A 20799-nucleotide genomic window follows, 5' to 3' on the forward strand; every position below is an offset into this window, starting at 1 on the left:
CGAGACCGACCGATCGTTCAGGCTGGGCCAGCATGTTATGCGCTTTCAGTTATCCGGGTTTTGGGAACCTTCCCGGAGGTTCCATCCGATTTTTTTCGATTGAAGGTTCCTAAATCGTTTTTTTCCTTTTTTTTTCTTCTATCTCCAATTTTCTTTTCTTGTTCCGTTTCTTTTTTTCCTTCTTATTTTATTTTCTTTAATTCTTATTTTTTCAAGTTTATTATCCTTTTTCAACAAATGTACAGAAATTAGATAAATGTTTAAATTTTCTAAATATGTTCATAATTTAGAAAAATATTCTTCTGTTTAAATTTTGTTCAAAAATTCCGAATTTTTTTATAATTTGTTTTTTTGCTTTCTTCAAGAAAGTTCGAAAATTCAAAAAAAAAATTGAACTTCAAAATGTCAAAAATGTTCGCTTTGCAATTTTGTTCAAAAAAATGTTCACAAATTTCGAAAAAGTTCCTATTTTGAAATTTGTTCACACATTCAAAAAATGTTCTTATTTTCGAAATTTGTTCATAACTAAAACTGATTGAGGAATTCCAAAAAAATGTTTTTGTGTCAAAAAAATTGTTCATAAACTTGAAAAATGTTGGTATTTTGAAAGAATTGTTTCTAAATTTGAAAAGTGATCATGTTTTCAATTTTGCTTCTGTTTTTTTAAATAAACCGCATTTTTCCAAAAAATGTTCGCAATTTGGAAAAATGTTCGCTTTTGTAAAAATGTTGACTTTTCAATTTTTCTTCACAAAATCAAAAGAGAAGTTCTTGTTTTCAATATTTGTTTGCAAACTCAAAAAATATTTCTGGAATTTTTAAAAATGTCACCTCTTTGAAAAAGTTCGTAATTTTTGAAAGACTTTCTGTTTTTTCTGTTTATCAGAAAAGGTTTGCATTGTCAAAAAACAAATTCGCAATTCCAAAAATTGTTCTCGTTTGCAATTTGTTTATATATTTTTTTAAAGAAAATATTAGGGATTCCCAAAATGTTCTGCTTTTTGAAAAAAAATCATAAACTAGTAATTGTTGTATTTTTCTAAAAATGTTCGTAATTTTAAAAATGATCTCGTTTACAATTTGTTACCCTTTTTTATTTAGCAATGTTTTTTGCACAAAATATTCTAGGTTTGAAATTTTTGTTCACAAATTATAAATTGGTAGCACTTCAAAAAGAAAGTCATGTATTTTTTAAATTGTCGTTACATGTTTTGACACCAATTCTTAGGAACTTTTGTTTATCATAATTTTGCGAACTCATATTTTAAGTTTTGTTGCTACCACTAGTTTATATAGTTTCGTGCTGCTAATTTGCCATTAGAGCTACACTTCGAAAAGAAAGCCACGTTGATCTATAAGTTTCAAGTATTCTTCTTATGATAGACTGAAGTCTCATCAGCGCGTGAAGGTTCTATGGATTGGTTGTGGTGAGCGCTGGGCGAAGGATTGTCAGTGTAAAGCTACTGTTCAACTCCATGTTGTTCAGGAAATGGTGGAATTATCGCGAAGTACTGCTGCAGGCTAGAATTTGCTACAAAGCCGGCTAACAGGGGTATTCCTGCGTATGAGAACATTGTAATGGAGAAGGTGATAGCCGAAATAGGATTCGTTTTGGCTAGAGCGCCCAAATCCGCTATATATTTGACACGGGTTTGCTGTAATGCTGGAATAGGAAAGATTGGGTTCGGTTCCCATTGCCATTAATCCTAGACTCACGGGCCTATTACAGGCTTTTACGTGATTTTATTCTAAACTAACCTCTCCCTGTTTTTCAGCGGGGGGTGGGACCTATGCTCCCTCTTCTCCAATCCCGATCGTCCACGTCTGCTATTCCGTAAATCGCATAATAGGCAGGTCCGTGCGTCTAGCATTACCGGCCAGCGTGCGCACTTTTTCTTCCTCTGGCGATTTTTCACCTCACGAACATGGCGCACCGGCCGGCCCAAGTTAGCTCCTCCTATGCGGAAAGCCGACTCCTTGCCGCAGCGAGCGGCGTATAGGAGCTCCCGCACAGGTCTGAAATAGAAACAGAAAGTTCTACAGAATCTGGGCTGGGTTGGGCTGGGCTGTCACTTAACCTTTGACCGCCCACACTTACCTTGGAATCGTTTCTAAAAAAAATAGATTTACCTTGGAATCTTTATCTAAAAAAACTTACCTTAGAATCTTTTCTCTCAAAAAAATAAAATACTTAACTCGGATTTTATGTGGTTTGTCAGCAGCACAAGTGTACTATCGATTCTGCGATGGAAAATTGTCAAAGGATGTTCATTATTCGTTGCTCCCTCCAATCCAAAATAAGTGTCGCAGTTTTGAACATAGTACGACGCAGCGCCCATACATATAATTGGAACTAGTTAGAACCAAGGGCTACAGAAAAATAGCGCCGACCTCAAAATATGCTATTAACGTACTATATCGCGCTATAGCGTGTTATTAACGAGACGTGTACATCGATATATTTAGCAAGGCAATCCTTAATACGCTATAGCGTGCACACTATTTTTTTCTCAGTGGTTAGAACTGCACCCGGGAGCAAAGTGTCTAATCTTTGAACTAGTAGTAACCTCGAACTCACAGTGGTGGTACAATGGCATCCCGTCAACAGGAGATCTCTCTAGATGGTGGAAAACAAAATTATCAACTTAACTACAACTGCCTTTCTAAATAACACTACAAACAGCACTGAGCAAACTCTCCAAACTTCTACTTTTATTTCTTGAGGTATTGCGTGGTATATACACTCGAGCAGTCGACCTATCAAAACGACTTGTATTTATTTCTTGATGTATATATATACGGTACCCGGGAGCAAGTGACTAGAGGTTGGACGAGCGGTCGGCATACTCCTGGACCATCGCCACGAAGAGGGATTCCGGTTGTTCGAGCAACCTCGATGGCGCATCGAATTCCTTCACCAGACCTGGACACAGATAGTGAGATTTTAGAATGCCATTCTGCAGGTGGAACAAGAAAGGATATGACTGACCGAACCAGGTGAAAAACAGGACTCGTTTCTCTGAACCAGATCTACCAAAAAGCACACATCTATCTAGGGAAAGGAAATGGTAAATATGGCTACAAAGCAGTAACACAAAAGAAACCTACCTGCGTCCAGCACCAAAACTCTATCACAGTCCATGACTGTCGGTATCCTGTGTGCGATGCTGATAATTGTACATGATGAGAATTGTTCTCGCGTGATCTTCTGAATCGTGGCGTCGGTTTGAGAATCGACCGAAGCAGTTGCCTCGTCCATAAACAATATTTGGTTCTGCTTCAGGATCACCCGGCCAAGGCATAGAAGCTGTCTTTGGCCTACACTCCAGTTCTCCCCGCTATCGGCCACTGTGAGAAAAGTAAAAGGAATGAATATATATTATTAACTGTCTAATAAAACAGAATATTTCGTGAAAGGGAAAGTAAATCATCGTTTATGCTACACAGGTTGTGTCTTTCTCTGACCATATATCATATACATATATAGTGTTCCCAAAGAAAATAGAAATTGATAGTGACCAGAAAAAGAAAAGAAAAAATTGGTCATCATGGGTTTGTTCTGTACAATCGCAAACTATTTTATGCACTTCTCGAAACTGATAGTTGTGGATTTAGGTCGTGTCATTTGAATTCAGGTACTAAGCTCTGTTTTCTCCCCCCAGATTGTCAGTGTTCATTTGACAACTATCATAGTTACATTAATTGTTTCCTGTACATGGTACCTATAACGTGATGAGGATTCCGCACCATGTATGTATGTAATGATGATATTGCCAACCGAAAGGTCTGCAAGTTATAAAAAGTTACTAGCTGCACTATTCAGTCCATTTATGTTTTGAAAAAGTGCGGTCGTTCAGAACTTTGGACTAGTAAATGACCTTACTTAACAACAAGCCAGCACTTCTTCACTCACAACTCCGGAAAACATAATTAATTAAGTGATTAAGCCCGAGTGGCAGATGCAACTTTAGCCGACAAAAAATACAACTGAAGCATACAAATGGCGAACCTAGGGCATCGAGCTTTTCAGCTTTTGAAGCTACCACATCTTTCAGTTGGCAACGCTCCAGAGCCTGCAAACATTTGACGTAATTCCCACGGCTAATTAGCACAGCGCATCATATCAAGGAGGAAGTCTGAAACAAACGCGTTACATACACCATACCAGCCATATTTCAGCGTCTGAATACTGCCCAACTGGATCAATGTTACTTCGAATCGTCCCTTCAAAGAGAACTGGCTCCTGGGGAATTATGCCGAAACGGGACCTAAGATCATGCAGACCCAATGCGCATAGGTCGACTCCATCAATGATCATCTTCCCCTCTGCAGGTTCTACAAGCCTGAACAGTGCTTGAATCAAAGTCGATTTTCCACTGCCTGTCCTTCCTACAACTCCTATCTTTTCACCACCTCTAATGCTCACATTAACGCCCTTCAGAATTAGAGGTGTGTTTGGTCGATACCTAACCTGAAAGGATAGAGCTCAGTTGGTTGAGAAAATCCCCAATGACAAAGAGAAATATTCGACACATTCAACACTTGATCCAGTGTAAGACAGACCAGTAGTTTCATCACATTTACGTGGAATAGATACAATGTAAATATAACAGCAAAGTATGAAACTGTGCATATTTAAGTACTTGGTCCTTCTGACCTTTAGATCGCTGATGTCAATATCTCCATGTGTGGGCCAATTCGGAGGAAGATGATCCTCTTTTCTCCATGCTGCCTCAGAAGGAAGAGTGCTGAACTGATTTACCCTCTCTACAGCAACCATATCATTTTCCAACATACAGCTGATCGATATTGCAAAGTACACCAGCGAATTGAGGGAAAGGCCATACGAAAGAGACATGCCAACAAATTCTGCAACAAGATAACATAAATCAGTTTATCCAGCCTATAAAAGGCTCATGATCTTAAATCTACAAAGAATAATACATTACTAGGTATGCCAGTTAAAATACATTATCTATCCCAAAAAGGATGCTAGAAAGTTACAGCTGGTTGATTAATTATGCAACAATTTGTTGAGAAAAATAATCATCTACGCCTTCATCCTGGAGTACCAAGATAACCCAAAATGCAGTACATTGTTCTTAGATTATTCATCTTTTATTACTGAAATGCTGCTGAACTTAATGAAGCAGAAACTAGTGTCATTCTGCTGATAACATGTTGCCGCTTGAGAAAGTTAAGATAAAATCCTTGTTTTTCAATTGGCACCTTTCTTAATAAAATTGCTGGGCAAGCTGATCATCAGGAAAGCAGTAATTGACAATACGAGTGTTCCAATCAGCTCTAGTCTGAACCCAAGCCACTCGTTTGCTGCATAATTGTGGAAGTACATGCGCAAACTAGAATTGATTTTGTCTAAATTCTCCTGGAAAAATTCATTTTCCTTCTTGAAACATCGTATGGTTGTAGCACCTACAACGGTCTCAGTAAAGTGATCGATAACCGGTGCCTTGGTTACTCCTTCAAGTCGAGTTAGCTCCCGAGAAGTTGCAAGATAGCGATTCTGCAGAAAAGAGGGAAATTGCAAGTTCAAATCAGCATTCTCTTCTTATGACCAGAATTAGCTATGGTCTTTGAGGTGAACTTTACAATAAAGGCATACCCTGTACCAAATGTTCAATAGCAGAAGCGGAATTACAGCTATAACTGATGGCCAGGCAACCTGACAAGTAACAACTATGGTGCTTAATACTGAAATGTACATTGAAATTGTCAGGCCAACGAAAAATGCCAGCACAACATCGATCGTTGTTTGGTCAGATGATGCCTGAAAAGACAAGGGGGAGATATCAAATCAGTACTTCAGTATAAAAAAATGTAACCCTCTATTCTGCCCTTGCAAAAAAATAATTAAACTTATTATTCCTTTTATGAATTTTAGAGTAGAAGTGCGCATGTCAGAAGGTCAAAACTAGAGTTGCTAGCACTTATTTGAGTTAATAGGAGAGGATCAGGAAATAAGGTATGCTGAGGTATAAATATACTCAACTTAGGCAAATGGGCAAGTTAATACTATCACCAAATAAAAGCCTACGAAGAGATTTACCCGACTAAGAATCCTTCCTGAAGGAGTGGTGTCAAAAAATGACATTGGGGCATGCAAAATGCTGTCAAACATCTTCCTGAAAAAGATCTGAGCTGTTTGAAGTCCCATGACCGTCTCAAGAAAAGTCTTGATTACTTGAAGTACCATTGAAACGCCAGCTATGGCAACATACACTCCGATAAACAGTGACGGATTGAACGGAGTGCCGCCTGATGTTTCATATGACAACCAATAGTCACTAGCCATATCAGAAGCTTGCCACACCAATGATAATCCAAATATGCCCACAACCCCCCACCATCCCCAAGCCTCCGTCATGTATAGCTTGTACACACGCCAACTTACTTGGCCACTCTCTCTTTCCTCTTCTTGTATGATCTTAGAAGTAGCTGCTTCTATTTCTGGTGAAACGATCACCTTCTCGCCCTTTCCGATGGATCTAGAGCGAAGAGACGGGATTCTGACTACTGCAGGCTGAGAATGTTCAGTCTTCTCTACTTGTCGACTCTGTTCCACCAGTTCCATTGAACTATCATGGGCAGCAACAAGAGCTGAAAAGCCTGAGCCTGCTTCTAGTAACTCATCAAACTTTCCTGACTGTGCAATCATGCCATCTTTCATGACCTGTTTATTTGCATGGTGAACATTATTTATTGAAGACTAAGTCAAGTACACAGCACACAAGTTCTAGCAGTGTTTCCTTCGTCAAGAAGAGAACCAAAAAGTAACTACCTTACAAGTCACATATAAACTCTTTTAGAGGGAATAGCTCATAATGTAACTACATGACAAAATCAAGCAAACCGCATGAAGGAAGTGTGGTAACATTTCAGTGATCAATCGTCTGTTTGCACATATACAGTTTCAACTATACAAAGACAACATGAGTGTTCTGTTATTTATGTTGATTGCTCAAGATAATAACTGAAATCTTGCTGGCTAGTACAAGGGTATGCTGAGAAGTAATCATACCAACAGACTTCAGGTATAATTGCATATAAGAATGACATGAAACTAAACATACTGCAGCAGTGCCAGATCTAGGCAGATGCTACAGCACTACTTGCTTTGGACGAAATCAAGAACAATTCAACTTTTGTTATGTTCATCAATGAACAGACTACGAACTTACAAATATGTTGTCCACATTATGCAAGAAATCCACTTGGTGAGTAACAAGCAAGATGGTCTTTCCCTTGAGCATGCCCCTTAGACATTCCTGCAGAGGATTCTTGTCAAGTTGTCATACCCACAAAATATGGTGACACATATATCAGTGATAGTGATAACATTGATTTGTTTAGCTGTCATAAGTATTGCCCTAGCTCTTGGACTCTTGGTTATTAGTTATTCAGTCGTTACATATTATAACAGTTATTATTTGTCACATACCAGCAACAAAGCAGCACATCAACGTATCATCTTACGATATTTTTGGAAGTGAAGCTAAATATCCTGAAAACATAAGATCTATTTATTTATTTTTGTGGGAAAAAGGGTTTCTTCCCTTAGTCTGTCTCCCCCCTCTTTCCAGCATTTGCTATGGAGCTAAAACTTACGTAATCATGGCACTAATGACAGAGATGAATAATTTTCCGCAACTCTCTCCACAAGCAGGCAGAAATCACTGCAGGGGTCAGGACTCAAGACACACTAACACAGCATAAAAAGCTGATCAACGTTGACATTTCAATAATGATTAATATCTGGTTGATCATTTTGAAATGAATGCAGATGAACATTAAACTGTATGAATAAAAAGATAAGAATTACCTTAAAGATATACGAACCAGTGTGCGCATCAACAGCACTGAAGACATCATCAAGGAGATATACATCGCAATTCTGATAAACTGCTCTGGCAAGCTGAATGCGCTGTTTCTGCCCGCCACTGAGATTGATCCCTCTCTCCCCTATTTCAGTCTGGTCACCAAATTCCATCATTTCCAAATCCTTTTGCAGACAGCAAGACCGTGTAACTTCTTTGTATCTTTCAGCATCCATTGGCTGCCCGAATAAGATATTCTCTTGAATGGTCCCATTTTGGATCCAAGCTGTCTGTGCAACATATGCAGTGCTACCACATACTGTTACCTGTTGAAAAATGTTACAGGGTTAAGCAAACAAGCATGACAGTCGGAACTACAGGGCAGCATATATGAGGTAGAATTTATATAGACAATGCTAAAGTGCTTCAGCAGAAAAAAGAAATACTGAAACGGCAGAGCAGAGCCTAGAGAGCATCATGAAGAATTCTGCTTTACTACCTCTCTAAATTTGTCAAAAGAACAGCGCAGAATGTCCAAGTACCATGCAAATACCAAGAAAAGACTACTTGAATTATATTTATAACAATGTCGTCAATGGAAGATATGCCACTCCTAGACAGGAATGTGATTCATCCACACAACCTATAATTCACACATCCACGAAATTGTAGTACACTGGCTTGGAACTAATGGTTGGACCAATGGCCATTTCATCAAAACATAAATCAGACACAGGGGGAGGCATTCCAACAAACATGTGGCAGGCTTAACTGGCACATCAATTACCAAAAGCAGAGTAGCAGAATTATTGGATTTGCAGCTAACTTGCTTTCTCCGCTAGCCTCCTTCTCTCTGACAGTTCGCACCGACAATCTCATTTACTACAATGATAGATCAGTACCAGGCAGGTAGGTTCCAGTTATTCGGGTGATTCCAAAATTCCCAGTCGATACTTGAAGAGCCTTCCCTACTAGTGAAAATGACCCGAGAGTTCAGCCATTACCCCTTAATTCAATAGAATTGCATTTCTCAGTTGTAGTATTTGACCTTGCTCCCAATTTGCACTCAACACGCCGATTTTAACCATTCCAAAAATAAACAGGGAAAATCCTCGCAGTTTAAGAGTGTCGCACGAATAGTTCTAAAAAAAAGGTTGCACCAAATGAACGAGCAAATGCACAGTATTTCGATAAGTAAGGATGTTTGTTTTGTATAAGTAACACACACTTACTTTGCCTGAGACCTTGTCCATCTCCCCCATAATGCAGGACAGCAGTGACGACTTGCCGGACCCGACCATTCCAACCACCGCCGCAAGCTCGCCTTTCCTCACCTTCATATTAATCCCCTTCAGAACTGTCTCTAGCGCTGGTGCCTCCTCCACAATTCTCTCATCCTCCTCACCGTCACTGTCATCATTTTCCTCTTCTTCCTTTTCATTATCCTTCTTGCCCCTCACGTCCCACGCGAACATGCCATCGTGCACCTCCACGACCACTCGGTCCAGGCCAGTATCAGCGTCAAGGACATGCTCCACCGTAGTGGCATCGAGCTCTGCATCAAGCAGGTACCTGTCAAGCCTTCCAAGGGACACGGTCGCCTGCGTCACAGCGGCGATCGCCTCCGGGAAGCTCTGCATAGGTCCATCGAGCATCCGAAAGAACGCGGTGGCCGTGAACACCTTGCCAGCGTCGAGCCTGACACCTGTCAGCACGCAGGTGCCGAACACGAGCACGGTCATGGCAAGCGGGCCGCTCCAGAGCACGATGGTGTTGGCGCACATGAAGTACATGGACTTGGCCAGCCACCCGAGCTCGGCCTCCCTGAGCTCACTAATCTTGGAACCAAACGTCTCCTCCCATGCCTGCAGCTTGATCACGCGCATGTAGCTGAGCAACTCGGTGATGGTCTTCATGCGCTCGTCTCGCTTGCCGAGGAACTTGAACTGGTACTCCATGTTGCGCCGGTTGGCGAGGGCCACGACCACGGTGACCACGGCGATCGCGGCGACCGCGGTGAGCACAGATGGGCCGAGGTGGGTGTAGAGCAGGGCGAGGGCCACGGCGATCTGCAGCGGCATCAGCCACAGGTTGTGGAGCTCGTGCGTGACATTGGACACCTCCTCGGCGTCCACCTCCATGTAGTTCACGATCGTGCCGGCGCCGTGCGCGCGCCGCGCGCCCGTGGACAGCCGCAGCGACTTGCGGTACACCACCGCGAGCAGAGCAGCATGGATGCGCATGCCCAGCTTCTGCCCCTGGAACTCGTAGTGGTGCGATGCGAGGGTCTCGGCGGCCTTGCCGGCGAGGAGGATGGCGACCAGGTGCAGCCCCTCCGTCATGTCTCCGCCGCGGCGAACGAACTGGACGAACCTGTCCACGAGCGACGGGCCGATGTACATGACCGACAGGTGCGCCACGCCCAGCGCGGCGGTGAGCAGGAACTGCGGCCAGAAGGAGCGCAGCAGCGCGGTGATCACCGGGTGCCCGGGCTTGGACCCCGGCGCGGGGGGCGCCGGCCAGTTGGACACGAACAGAGCGTACGCGGCCTCGGCGGTATCTCCCGGCGCCACCGGCGGGACGTCGTCGGCGCCGAGGGCCGCCCTGTAGCCCTTGGTGATGAGCGGGGTGATCCAGCCGAAGGTCGCCAGCGAGAGCCACGACGCCGTGGCGTAGGACGTCGCCGCCTCAGAGGCACCGCCTGGTTCCTCCTCCTCGGTAGTAGACGTCGCCGCCGCGGATTCAGCGAGGCCGCTGGAGCCGTCGACCGCGAAGTAGAGCAGAGGGAGCGAGAGGAGAAGCCCGGCGAACGCGATGGGGTCGTCGGGGAGGACGGGCTCGCCTGCGACGAAGCGCGCGGCCGCGGAGCCGGAGAAGAGCGTGGCGAGCAGTGCGGTGGCGAGCCAGAAGGCGCGGAGGTGCCGCGGGTGGGCGCGCGCCTTCTCCGCCGCGACGGTCCCCGCGGCGGCGAGGTGCGCGAGGAGGTGCGCCGCGAGGAAGGCGCGCTGGAGCGCGGCCCAGTCGGCCTCCCCGCTCGCGGGGAGGAGCAGGAAGGCGAGCGCGAGCAGGACGAAGGACGCGGCGGCGAGCGCGGAGGAGGCCCCGAGCGCGAGCCTGTGACTCACGCGGAAACGGAACCCCCTCCCGCGGGACCGGGCCGGCTTCGCGAGCAGGGGCTCCTCCTTGTCCTGCTGATCCTGGCGGGAGAGGAGGCGGGCGCGGAGGGCGAGGGCGAGGGCGGCGAGGAGGAAGAGGAGGTCGATAGCGGCGAGGAGCGCGCGCTGCGGGCACGGGGAGAGGAGGAGGAAGGCGAGGCGGTCGGTGAGGGAGGCGGAGGACAAGGGGGGCGGGGAGCAGGCCGTGGTGGCCAGCCACCACGGGACAGCAGAGGAGGAGGAGGGGCCCGGCATGGCGGCGGCGGCGGCGTCAGTGGTGTTGCGGAGGCGGAGGCGGGCGGCACATTTGGGCGGGGTCGTTGGTGCGCGCACGGGGGTTTCGTTCTTTTGCGGGGAGGGAACAAAAGTACTTCACAGACGACACAGGGAGAGGCCAAGCCAACATAAAGCTCTGTTCTCTCCCCTCTCTCCTTAAGTAAGTGAGGGGCAGGCACTGTTTCTCCCTCCCTCTCTTGGAGCAGTGGCGCCGCGCTTTCTCTGTTCTGCGTTTGTGTTTGTGTATGTGCATGCGTACACGACGCAGGGGAGGAGAGAGATTGATTTTCGGGGGGTGAATTATTTTGGGTGGTCTTTGGTGGGGGTTGACTGGGGGAGCCCGAGGGGGGGAGGGGGGAGAGACTGCAAGAGGAATGCTCTGATATAATGCCACTGTGCGCTTTATGGTACAATGCCAATAATAATAATAAAAGGTAAGGGGATTGGTACGGGCGACTTGTGCTGGTGCCACTGTGGCCTCTGCTGCGTCGGCAATTATTGCGCCGCGCCCCCGACCTTCTCTTTTCTTTCTTTCTCTTCTCTTCACTTCCTTCACAGAGCACAGCTGCACAGGCACGGCCCAGGATTGTACACATACATACGCTGACGTGATATGTTGCTGTTGTATCTCTGTAACGTTTTCAATTAGCTCCTACTGCTACTGCTACTGCTGCTTAAGTAGGTTCGTTCAAGCAGAAGTTTACTAGGTACTACTACTAGTACTGTGCTGTCTTCTCTTCTTTTGGATCGAGGACGACTCGTGAGGTTGGGAAATTCGGCAGACAAGGAAATCTCTCCAGGCCGCTTTCCGTTTTTTTTTGTTTCTTGGGTTATAGTGCAAAATGCAATTTATACTTTAGGCCAGGTGGAGTATATGGCGGTAAGTAAATCTCTCAACTTGCTTAACGCTTCTCTTTGCGGACTCAACTGGCTTAACACTACTCCTCGGCTTGCACAAGTCCGTGTAACCGGTTCGCACCCAAAAAAAAAAAGGGTGGTCCATCTGGGGCTTGGAAGTCAATATAGTAAGCCGTATCTCCGCCTAAATTATTTTCCAGCTGCTTAACCGTCTGCTGTACTGTCGGATCATATGTGGTTAGACATGCTCGGACCAGCTGCTTACGGCCTCTAGCTAGCATGATGGCCAAATTTCCAATTGTATATTAGGGTAGTCTACCCCCCCGTACAATCTAGACGCAGATGCTTATCTAATAAACTATACATATCAATTATACAGTAGTGATTTTTCTCAGCAGAAACTGTTGAGAGACCCTTGTGCTTGTCCTATACACAGTAGCACATGTTTGTATTAGGTGTAGTTGTCCCGTTTGTTTCCAAATATATACACTGTAATTACGATCATTGTTGTGGACGATACCATCCCTGTAAAAATTATATATGGGCACCCCATGATGTGAATACAGTTGTCTCGCACCAATTATCCTTCTACATGGTATCAGCCTCTCTCGATCCCCTGCCCGCGCCACATCCCCTCCCACGTCGTGCCGCACCCTACCCTGGCCGCCACCGCTACCATCTCCTCTGGCCGCCGCAAAAAAGACCAGCTGCATTGTATGTGGCACGCATGCTGGTGAAATGTCGTGTACCTGAGTAAGTAATTAGTGTCGGAAACAAGTATTCACAAGATACTTGCCTTGTTAACCTGGATTGGGACCAGAGGCATCCTTGGATACCACTTATCAGTTTCGAAGTATACTATGGGCAAGCATATACTCCCTCCGTTCCTCAATATAAGGTGTATTATTTTTTCAAAAAGTCAAACTTCTGTAAGTTTGACCAAGTTTATAGACAAAAATATCAATATCTAGAATACCAAATCATTATCACTAGATTCATCATGGACTATATTTTTACATTTTATATATTTAGTATTATAAATCTTTATATATTTTGCTGTAAAGTTGGTCAAACATAGACAATAGTTGACTTTTTGAAAAACTAATACACCTTATATTTAGGAACGGAGGGAGTAATGCGGTCACTCACTTATTTGTTTCTGTGGTGCTACCGACAAAGAGAGAGGGGCGGAAGGGAGCGACCGGAAATATCCCCATAACCCACCGGTGAGGGCGCGGATCCCGTCCCTCTGCTTCCTGCGTGTAGATAGGGCAGTGGTAGTTCCTGGCGGCGTCGATTTTGTGAGGGGTTTTTCGCCGTTCTGCCCTCTCCTTGCCGGCGCTGGTGGTGCTGGCATGTGAACGGCGTGCCTTTGAGTACCTCTGTCCCCTTCCCCTTCGTCGTGGCGTGCTCAAGTTTCCCAAGTCGGTTTTGGTGGTGTTGTACTGTTGTTTCGGCCGCTATCTGGTGCACTAATCTTACGAGACCGAGGGCTCCTTTGATTCAAAGGAATTATATAGGATTTCTGGAGGATTGAAATCCTTAAGAATTTTTCCTATGTTGGTCCTTTGATTCATAGGATTGCATCCCATAGGATTTTTTCTGTGGAATTTTTTGTTCTACATTTCATAGGAAATCTAACATCCACCCCAACCTCTTTTTAAATTCCTTTGCTTTTCCTGTGCCATCAAACACTTCATGCTAATCCTGTAGGATTCATTTGTGCATGCCACTCCAACCCTATACTTTTCCTATTCCTACATTTTGAAAATCCTATGAATCAAAGAGGGCCTGAAGATGGAGACTTCTCGTCCGTCAACACTCCCACTGCGAATCCAAGTTTCATGCTGGCTCCGGGAGGGAATGGCGGCGGCGGCACACCCTTATCTCGCACTGGTATTTGTGCTGATTCGGTACCCCCAGGGACTTTGGTGTAATTTCCTTTCTTTGTGGGGTGTGTTGCACCACTGCTTTAATTTCTATATAGATCTGAGGTCCTAATCGCAAAAAAAAGAAGGATTACACAGCTGAAAAAGTCATAGAAATATTCAGTAAAAGGAAAAACCGACACAATATGCCACTACCAAGTCTACCATGCAACCAAGTTTCGAATCCATGGTCACATTGAGAGTGAGGGAAAACCCGGTGACAGAAAGGACCGTTTGCATCGTGAATAGTTGCAATCAACGAACAGTCGCGCGTAGAAACCGAGCCACTGTTCATGGCTAGGTTTGTCTCAACTTTTCTAGTGTAGACCGAGCCATGTGTTTTACTCGACTTCTTGTAATCATCACATCATGTAGACGCGATACCGTATGCCGAGCCCCCCCCCCCCCCCTCCCGATCCGCTGTCGGTAATGGTAATGATACACCAACACCAGGGTAATCACACACGGGAATTAAGGTACGATCGCACTGTGTGGCCCTGTCAGACGATGCATATAAGAAAACGAAGGCTGTCGCGGCTCGACTCAGCTCCTGTTTGGGACGGGGGCTTGTGCGCCACACAACGCGATTGCGCCTCACGCCGCGCTCTCTGGAACCCCCCGCCGCTTACTGAAGAGCCATGTGCATTATTAACCTCGCCTAACCTATCTTTTCACGAATGATGCTTACCTGGCCAGTGTACTGGTGCCATTATCTAACGTGCGTAATCTTTTGATTTTGATTCAGACCCGCGGTAAAGAGCTAAGCTCGATCATCGACGGATTGATGACATGAATCAATGTAACTATTAAAGTAGTGATCTAAACGCTCTTATATTTCTTGACGGAGTGAGTAGCAGAAAAAAAAGAAAAAAACGGATGCAGATGGTGTAGTAGCAGCAAAGGTCTCTACCTAAATTCCCTAACTAATTAAGTACTCCTACTCCTACTACTACTAGTAGTAGCAGTAGTAGCGTTGCTACAAGCAGTACTCCTACTCCACCCGCTGTTTGCAGTACCAACTGTGCAATAATTGCCCGGCCATCGGGTCATATATATACCGAATAATCAACAGTGTAAAGCTTAGGGGGGTCGTACGCTTAGTTTAATCAACGTTCTGAAACAATGCCATTATGCTCTGAGGCCGAGCAGCGGGCGGCCATGATGTAGTTAATCAGTCGGGGTACGCATATGCATATGCATGATCGATCAACAGGAACAGGCGTGGCATGGCATGGCTGTGGTACGTACGTACGTACGTCGGGGGCGTGGTGCGGTGGTCGCGCTCTGCAGGGCGCACTACCCCTGCGTCGTCGTCCGGCCCGTCGGGCCCAAACCTGCACGGCCACGCTGGCCGACTCACTCTACCGTTGATGCTCTGTGTATGTAAGTAAAACAACCGTGTAGATAAGGGCATCTCCAACGCTCACCCGTAATCCACATCAGTCGACAGGGCAGGTCAATCCACGGACACAGATACTTGAGCTGGCTACCAAGTACATTTCATATCGGCTTTAAACTAGCCGGACAAATAGCATTCAAATTAGACGAGTCTTCATATAAACCGAACGAAATTCATTATATTCCGGACATATTTTAACTAAATTAGTCAACGAGCGATGGCGGCGGATCTCCATCCGATGACATGTCTTCCCTATGTCCGGCAGTCCGGTCATCGGACTGCCGAGAACCCTGGAGGGATATGCTTTAGTGAGACGAGAAGAATAACTTCCTCCACTTCGGTGAAGCACATATCAGGGTTGGTTTTTGGGCGGGTGAGGATAGTAGCCATGGTTCACGCTCCTTCTCACCGGGCAAGACACCGGCTGTGTAACCTAGCGATGCGGTGACGATGGCCTTCGTGGGACCCAAGCGGCGGCGGTCTCCCATGATATACTTTTCCTCACTGTCCGCGGTTGCCGCAGACGTGCCAGCCTCCGATGACATCACTTCTTTCCCCACCCGCGTGACGCGTTGCCACCCTTGCTCGTGGCGGATTTGCCAGGAGACGACGTTCTCCAGCCTGGATTTGGACATGCGAGAAGGGGGTGGCGATGGCGATGGTGGTGGCACCGGATTAGGTGGGTTTGCCGGCAAGCCAACTTGTATCGAGCTGGCTCGTCGGACAACTCAGGCAGCTGCAATGCCGGAGAACTCCTTATTTTGTTCTATGGAGGCCATAGCGGGTGTTGTACAAGGAGGAGATGGAGAGAGCGGAGATGAGGTGTGGTTCTTGCCCGGCGCATGGACACGTTTATATAACGCGTGGATGCCAGGAGCCAGCCGTAGTGGTGTTTAATACCGGCCACATAGGAACTGACGTGTGGCGCTCGGGGCGTCGGAGTAGGTTCCTCGGCACAGGCGCCGGTTTAATGGAGGTAGGCGACCAGCTGGTATCATTCAATGCGGAGAGAAGGCATTCGCAGCGTGCGAGCAGCGGATGGCGCTCTCGGCCGGCGAGCCGTGTCAATGCCGGCTCCAGTGAGTGATCGCGTCGCTCTGTGCCGACATGAATACGGGCAGCTGGCTTCAGATGGGAACGCACGTGGGCACGGGAGAGCGGTTTTTGATGCGCCCCATTAGTCAGACGAGGGCGTGTCAGCGATCCGGATGCTTGCAGAGCCCAAGTTTTGTCACCGGTTTGTTAGAAAAAGTGCATCCGGACCTTCGAACGGACTCATGCAGGACCGTATTGGATGTCAAATACGTTCGGATCGCGCGGCCGAGACTGTTGTAGGCGGTTTGAGGGTCGGTTGGAGATGTCCTAGGATTGTATACGTAGTAAATTATAAAACTGTAAGTAGTGTAATTATTGAGCAGAGGCAGAGTCGGTAGGAGTACATGGCATAAAGCGAGAACTGCTGCTAAGCTAGCTAGGCCTACACTACGTACGCACGTAGGCTATACGCTGCGGCAGCGGGGCCGACGGGAAATGATTGTACGTAGCCGCCTGTCACTTTACACGTAGAACGAGATGATGGATTAGGTAGGGTGTTTTCCTCCCCTCCTCTCCTCTCCTGTCTGCGTGTGCGTGCGTGCGTATGTCTTTCTGTCTGTCTCTCCGTGGAGGGGAGAGCAGCAGATCACTGGCGTATCCATCGATTGATTGATTGATATGTGTGTATATATGGCTCAAAGTCTTAAAGCGGGACGGAATAGTCTTTGCCCAGAGTGGTATCCGTACGCACCCCTGATGGCGAAGCATATTTTGGCTTTGCTTTCTTGTAGGAGTATTAGGTATAAAAATAGTCAGCAGATCGTAACCGACAGGGTATATATACTGCCGAAAACGATTAAAGCGTCGCACCCGGGATTTGATTAGTGTAGTGTAATCAGGATCCGGCTGCTGATTATCGCACGCTTTCTGCCCGATTTTCCTCTTGGAGATTATTAGTTGGCCGGCTTCATCGACGGCCTCTCCGCTACTTCCTCTCTCTTTCGCCCCCGGCCTCCGTGCAGAGGTTTTGAGGCGGTACGTCAGAATTGAAATTGGTTCGTTCTGAGGCTAACACTCAATGAACGGTCTACTCTTCCAAATTACCTCGCCCACCCAACTGCCTAGTGACATGGTCTTGCACATGGATGACCCTGGTTCGAATTCAAGGATCCTCCTTTTTTTTTTGCCTTCCCTTTCGACCATGATGACATTTTCTTCCCAAAAGTAGCATGTCAATTTATAAATTTTCCATTTTTTGTCACATAGCATTTTAAAACATGTTTTATAAATTAGGATGGCAATTTTATAAATATTTAGAGATGGCATTTTTTGTTTATTAAGAGATGACATTTTTTAATTATGATGAGATGGCATTTTAATATTAAGAGAGGCCATATTTATTGATATGGCATTTATTATTAGTGAGTGATGCCATTTTTATTAAAAGAGGACATTTTTTTATTTGATGGCATTTTTCGTTTATTAAGAGATGGCATTTTGAATGGATTTTTGCACAATGGACCAAAAAAAGCAAAAATATATATTTCATGGCATATTATTAAATTAACATGGCATTTTTTAAAAAAGTAGCATGGCATTTTGTTAAAGTAGCTAGTAAACTGGCCCTTTGGGTCACAGGTGGTCTCCCGACGAACGATCGGGAAGGGGTGCTTCATTCGCTGGGAGCAGCCTCCCCTAGCGAGCTAATTCTTTCGATCCACCCCTCCTTCCCAATGACTGATTGCTAGATATTGTCGTCCAATTATTTTTATATCGTGAAAAGGATAATTTTAATTGATTAATAGCGTTGTTCATGTGTTTGGGGCCGGCATCGGGCTTGAGATTTTTACTTCATGCCGGGCCCGAAACTCGGTCCAGGCCAGGATATGATAAGGTTTCGTTTGAACTAACTCACCACAAATTAATTCCCCCACATGTGAGCCCCCTCTAACTCTCCGTTTAGTAACCAAATTCATGTCTTTTTCTGAGAGGAGGCAAGATGCTACTTGTCTTTTTTTTCCACTAATATCTGAATTATGCTAATTTCAAATAGGGAATATACGTAGGATAGTTCATTTTGGTTATACATCAAAATTGATGCGCCTGTTGGTAGGGTTTAGACTGATGCTTATTTTGGTGTGCACCTTGGCTGGCTGGGCTGTGGTTGTGTTCCATTTTTTGTGCTGACAATACTTGCCCCGTGTGGCATCTTTATGCTGAAGGATGTTTTATCGTTCCAATTTGTTTCAGCTTTATTTCCTGTTCCTTGTTTAGTTTGAACTTTGTAAAACTTTGTAGCGGTTTCTTTGGTGAAAATCGACGAGGAGGCTCGTTGTGTCAAAAGAAAGTCATAATTGATGTAGTTTGACTAACCAAAATTTTCCCCGGACTGTAAATCTCTTATGCAATATTTTGCCAATGGTTACAAAATTATAATCATTCTAAATTGCTTTTGAATACAAATTTAATGGTGTCCATTTTGTCCAACACAATTCTTTTATTATTATTATTATTATTGTTGTTATTGTTGTTGTTGTTGTTGTTGTTGTTGTTGTTGTTGTTGTTTGCTTATTTTTTTACGGGGGAACACAAGTATACTATTGGACTAACTGATGGTCAAAGTACGAATCTAGAGAGTCAAACTATGCCATATTATATTTTGAAATGAAGATACCAAGTGAAAAAACCACGAGAGCATTCTCATACCTTATAAAATATGAGTATATGGTTAGACTAATTGGTCGGTTACATTCTCTTCCATCGCTATCTCCATGCATGCTTAATTTTCGATTTTGTCATTGACATATATACAGTATATAATAGGTACACCATGACGACTTGTCAAAAAATTGACACTCAGATGTTTTGCTTCTACCAGTTTTTCTTTTACCAGTTGAGTCATTCATGGATAATGTCATTCCCGCCTGCTCCTGTTCATGGTCCAAGTTTTGTTTGAGGCATGTTCATGGGCCAAGTGACATCCGGAGCAGGAGTATGCGTGGGCTCTGTACCCATAAGCAAACTTCGCTGCTGTTAAATTGGGCCTAGCCCAAATTCGTGAAATGGGCCCAGAAGGATTAGCGTTCAATGTTGTGTCTTGGTTCAATGCAAATATGCAATGCACAGTGTCCCCAAAAAAATGCAATGCACAGTGAGCCGAACAAAACATCTCTCGCTCATCCCTAAAAAAAACTCACTCTCTCTCTCTCTTAACGTCACATATGAGTACTTCGTAGAAGCGTATGCAGAAGCTACGAAAAGGCTATCAGAAAGAAAGAAAACATCGAGTTCTACACGCCATCATGATTCGAGGAATGGTAAATGGCATATCTGTACTAGTTCATTAGGCTTTGTCCCTAGATACGTTTTGCTCATTCTACTTCATATTAAATTAGTTAGTCTCCCTGCAATAATAAAGTACATAAAGGTTTACCCGCAAAAAAGTACATAAAGCTTCTCTTTTCTCCTTGGAAGTTGATAATGTGTTCTAGCACAAATGAACTAGAGTATTATATTTGTCAACACTTTTCACCGTTAAAGTTTGGTATTTTCAGTGAACACCATATTAACGTTTCTCTTCATTCCTTTTTGCAAGTAGCCTCATAATGGACTTGTACCGTGTTGGTTATAGAGTTACTCAGTTGCACTGGAGGCAGGGTACTGGTATAATTTGTGGATATATGTGTGTTAATGCTTTAATACGGCAGAGCCGTCGAGGGACGGTAATTTATTTGGTGGAAGCGAACGCACAGTGGATCAAAATGATGAGGCTTTGGATTAATATATATGCATTATGTCCGTGACAAATAGACCATTAAACTTACTGACGTCTACTACTATTACTCCACCCCAAGACCGCTATCCAGGATGCATTTTAAAGTATTAAGTTCATGACAAACAGAGTAATGCATTAAGCAAAAAGACATAATGTAGGAATAATAAGATCAAACAATATGCTCAAACCCAGTCATTTTATCCTTAGTAGAAACAATACAACACGTCCCTTGCAACTCCTACTGTCACAAAGAAAGGACACCGCAAGATTGAACCTACTACTATATGCCAGTCCCATTAAAGATCTAATCATTAACTTGACCAAATAAAACTCATAGATTGGAAAGCATACATAGCTATAAAATTACACAATCGTATGAAAAGACTCAAATAATGTCAATGAATAATTTGTCATAAACCCACAATTCATCATATCCCAACAAACGCATCAAAAAAGTTTACATCAGATTGATCTTAGACGAGACTATCGTATTGATGATCGAGAGAGAGAGAGAGAGAGAGAGAGAGAGAGAGAGAGA

The 20799-nt window shown here is 44.8% G+C and overlaps 1 protein-coding gene across 1 annotated transcript; it reads right to left on the reverse strand.

Moving 5' to 3' along the window:
• Positions 1–2541: 2541 nt before the first annotated feature.
• On the reverse strand, positions 2542–11398 carry LOC123043350 (ABC transporter C family member 14). Its single transcript, XM_044465764.1, has 11 exons — positions 9068–11398; positions 7841–8161; positions 7200–7286; positions 6068–6691; positions 5624–5788; positions 5230–5524; positions 4658–4869; positions 4166–4471; positions 4010–4073; positions 3109–3348; positions 2542–2923 (listed from the first exon to the last, which is right to left on the reverse strand). Exons 1-11 carry the CDS (start codon positions 11243–11245, stop codon positions 2820–2822), a joined length of 4596 nt encoding a protein of 1531 aa, XP_044321699.1. The 5' UTR covers positions 11246–11398; the 3' UTR covers positions 2542–2819.
• Between the last annotated feature and the right edge of the window lie 9401 nt (positions 11399–20799).

The sequence above is a fragment of the Triticum aestivum genome, chromosome 2B, assembly GCF_018294505.1.
Source record: "Triticum aestivum cultivar Chinese Spring chromosome 2B, IWGSC CS RefSeq v2.1, whole genome shotgun sequence".
Lineage (NCBI taxonomy): Eukaryota > Viridiplantae > Streptophyta > Magnoliopsida > Poales > Poaceae > Triticum > Triticum aestivum.

Excerpts from the sequence above, each read along its gene's own strand:
- LOC123043350 (XM_044465764.1), bottom strand. The coding sequence starts at position 11,245 with ATGCCGGGCCCCTCCTCCTCCTCTGCTGTCCCGTGGTGGCTGGCCACC. Across the intron at positions 6,692-7,199 it reads ATAATGTGGACAACATATTT|GTCATGAAAGATGGCATGAT; the intron begins GTAAGTTCGTAG and ends GCAAATAAACAG. Across the intron at positions 4,074-4,165 it reads CAGACGCTGAAATATGGCTG|GCTCTGGAGCGTTGCCAACT; the intron begins GTATGGTGTATG and ends AAATGTTTGCAG.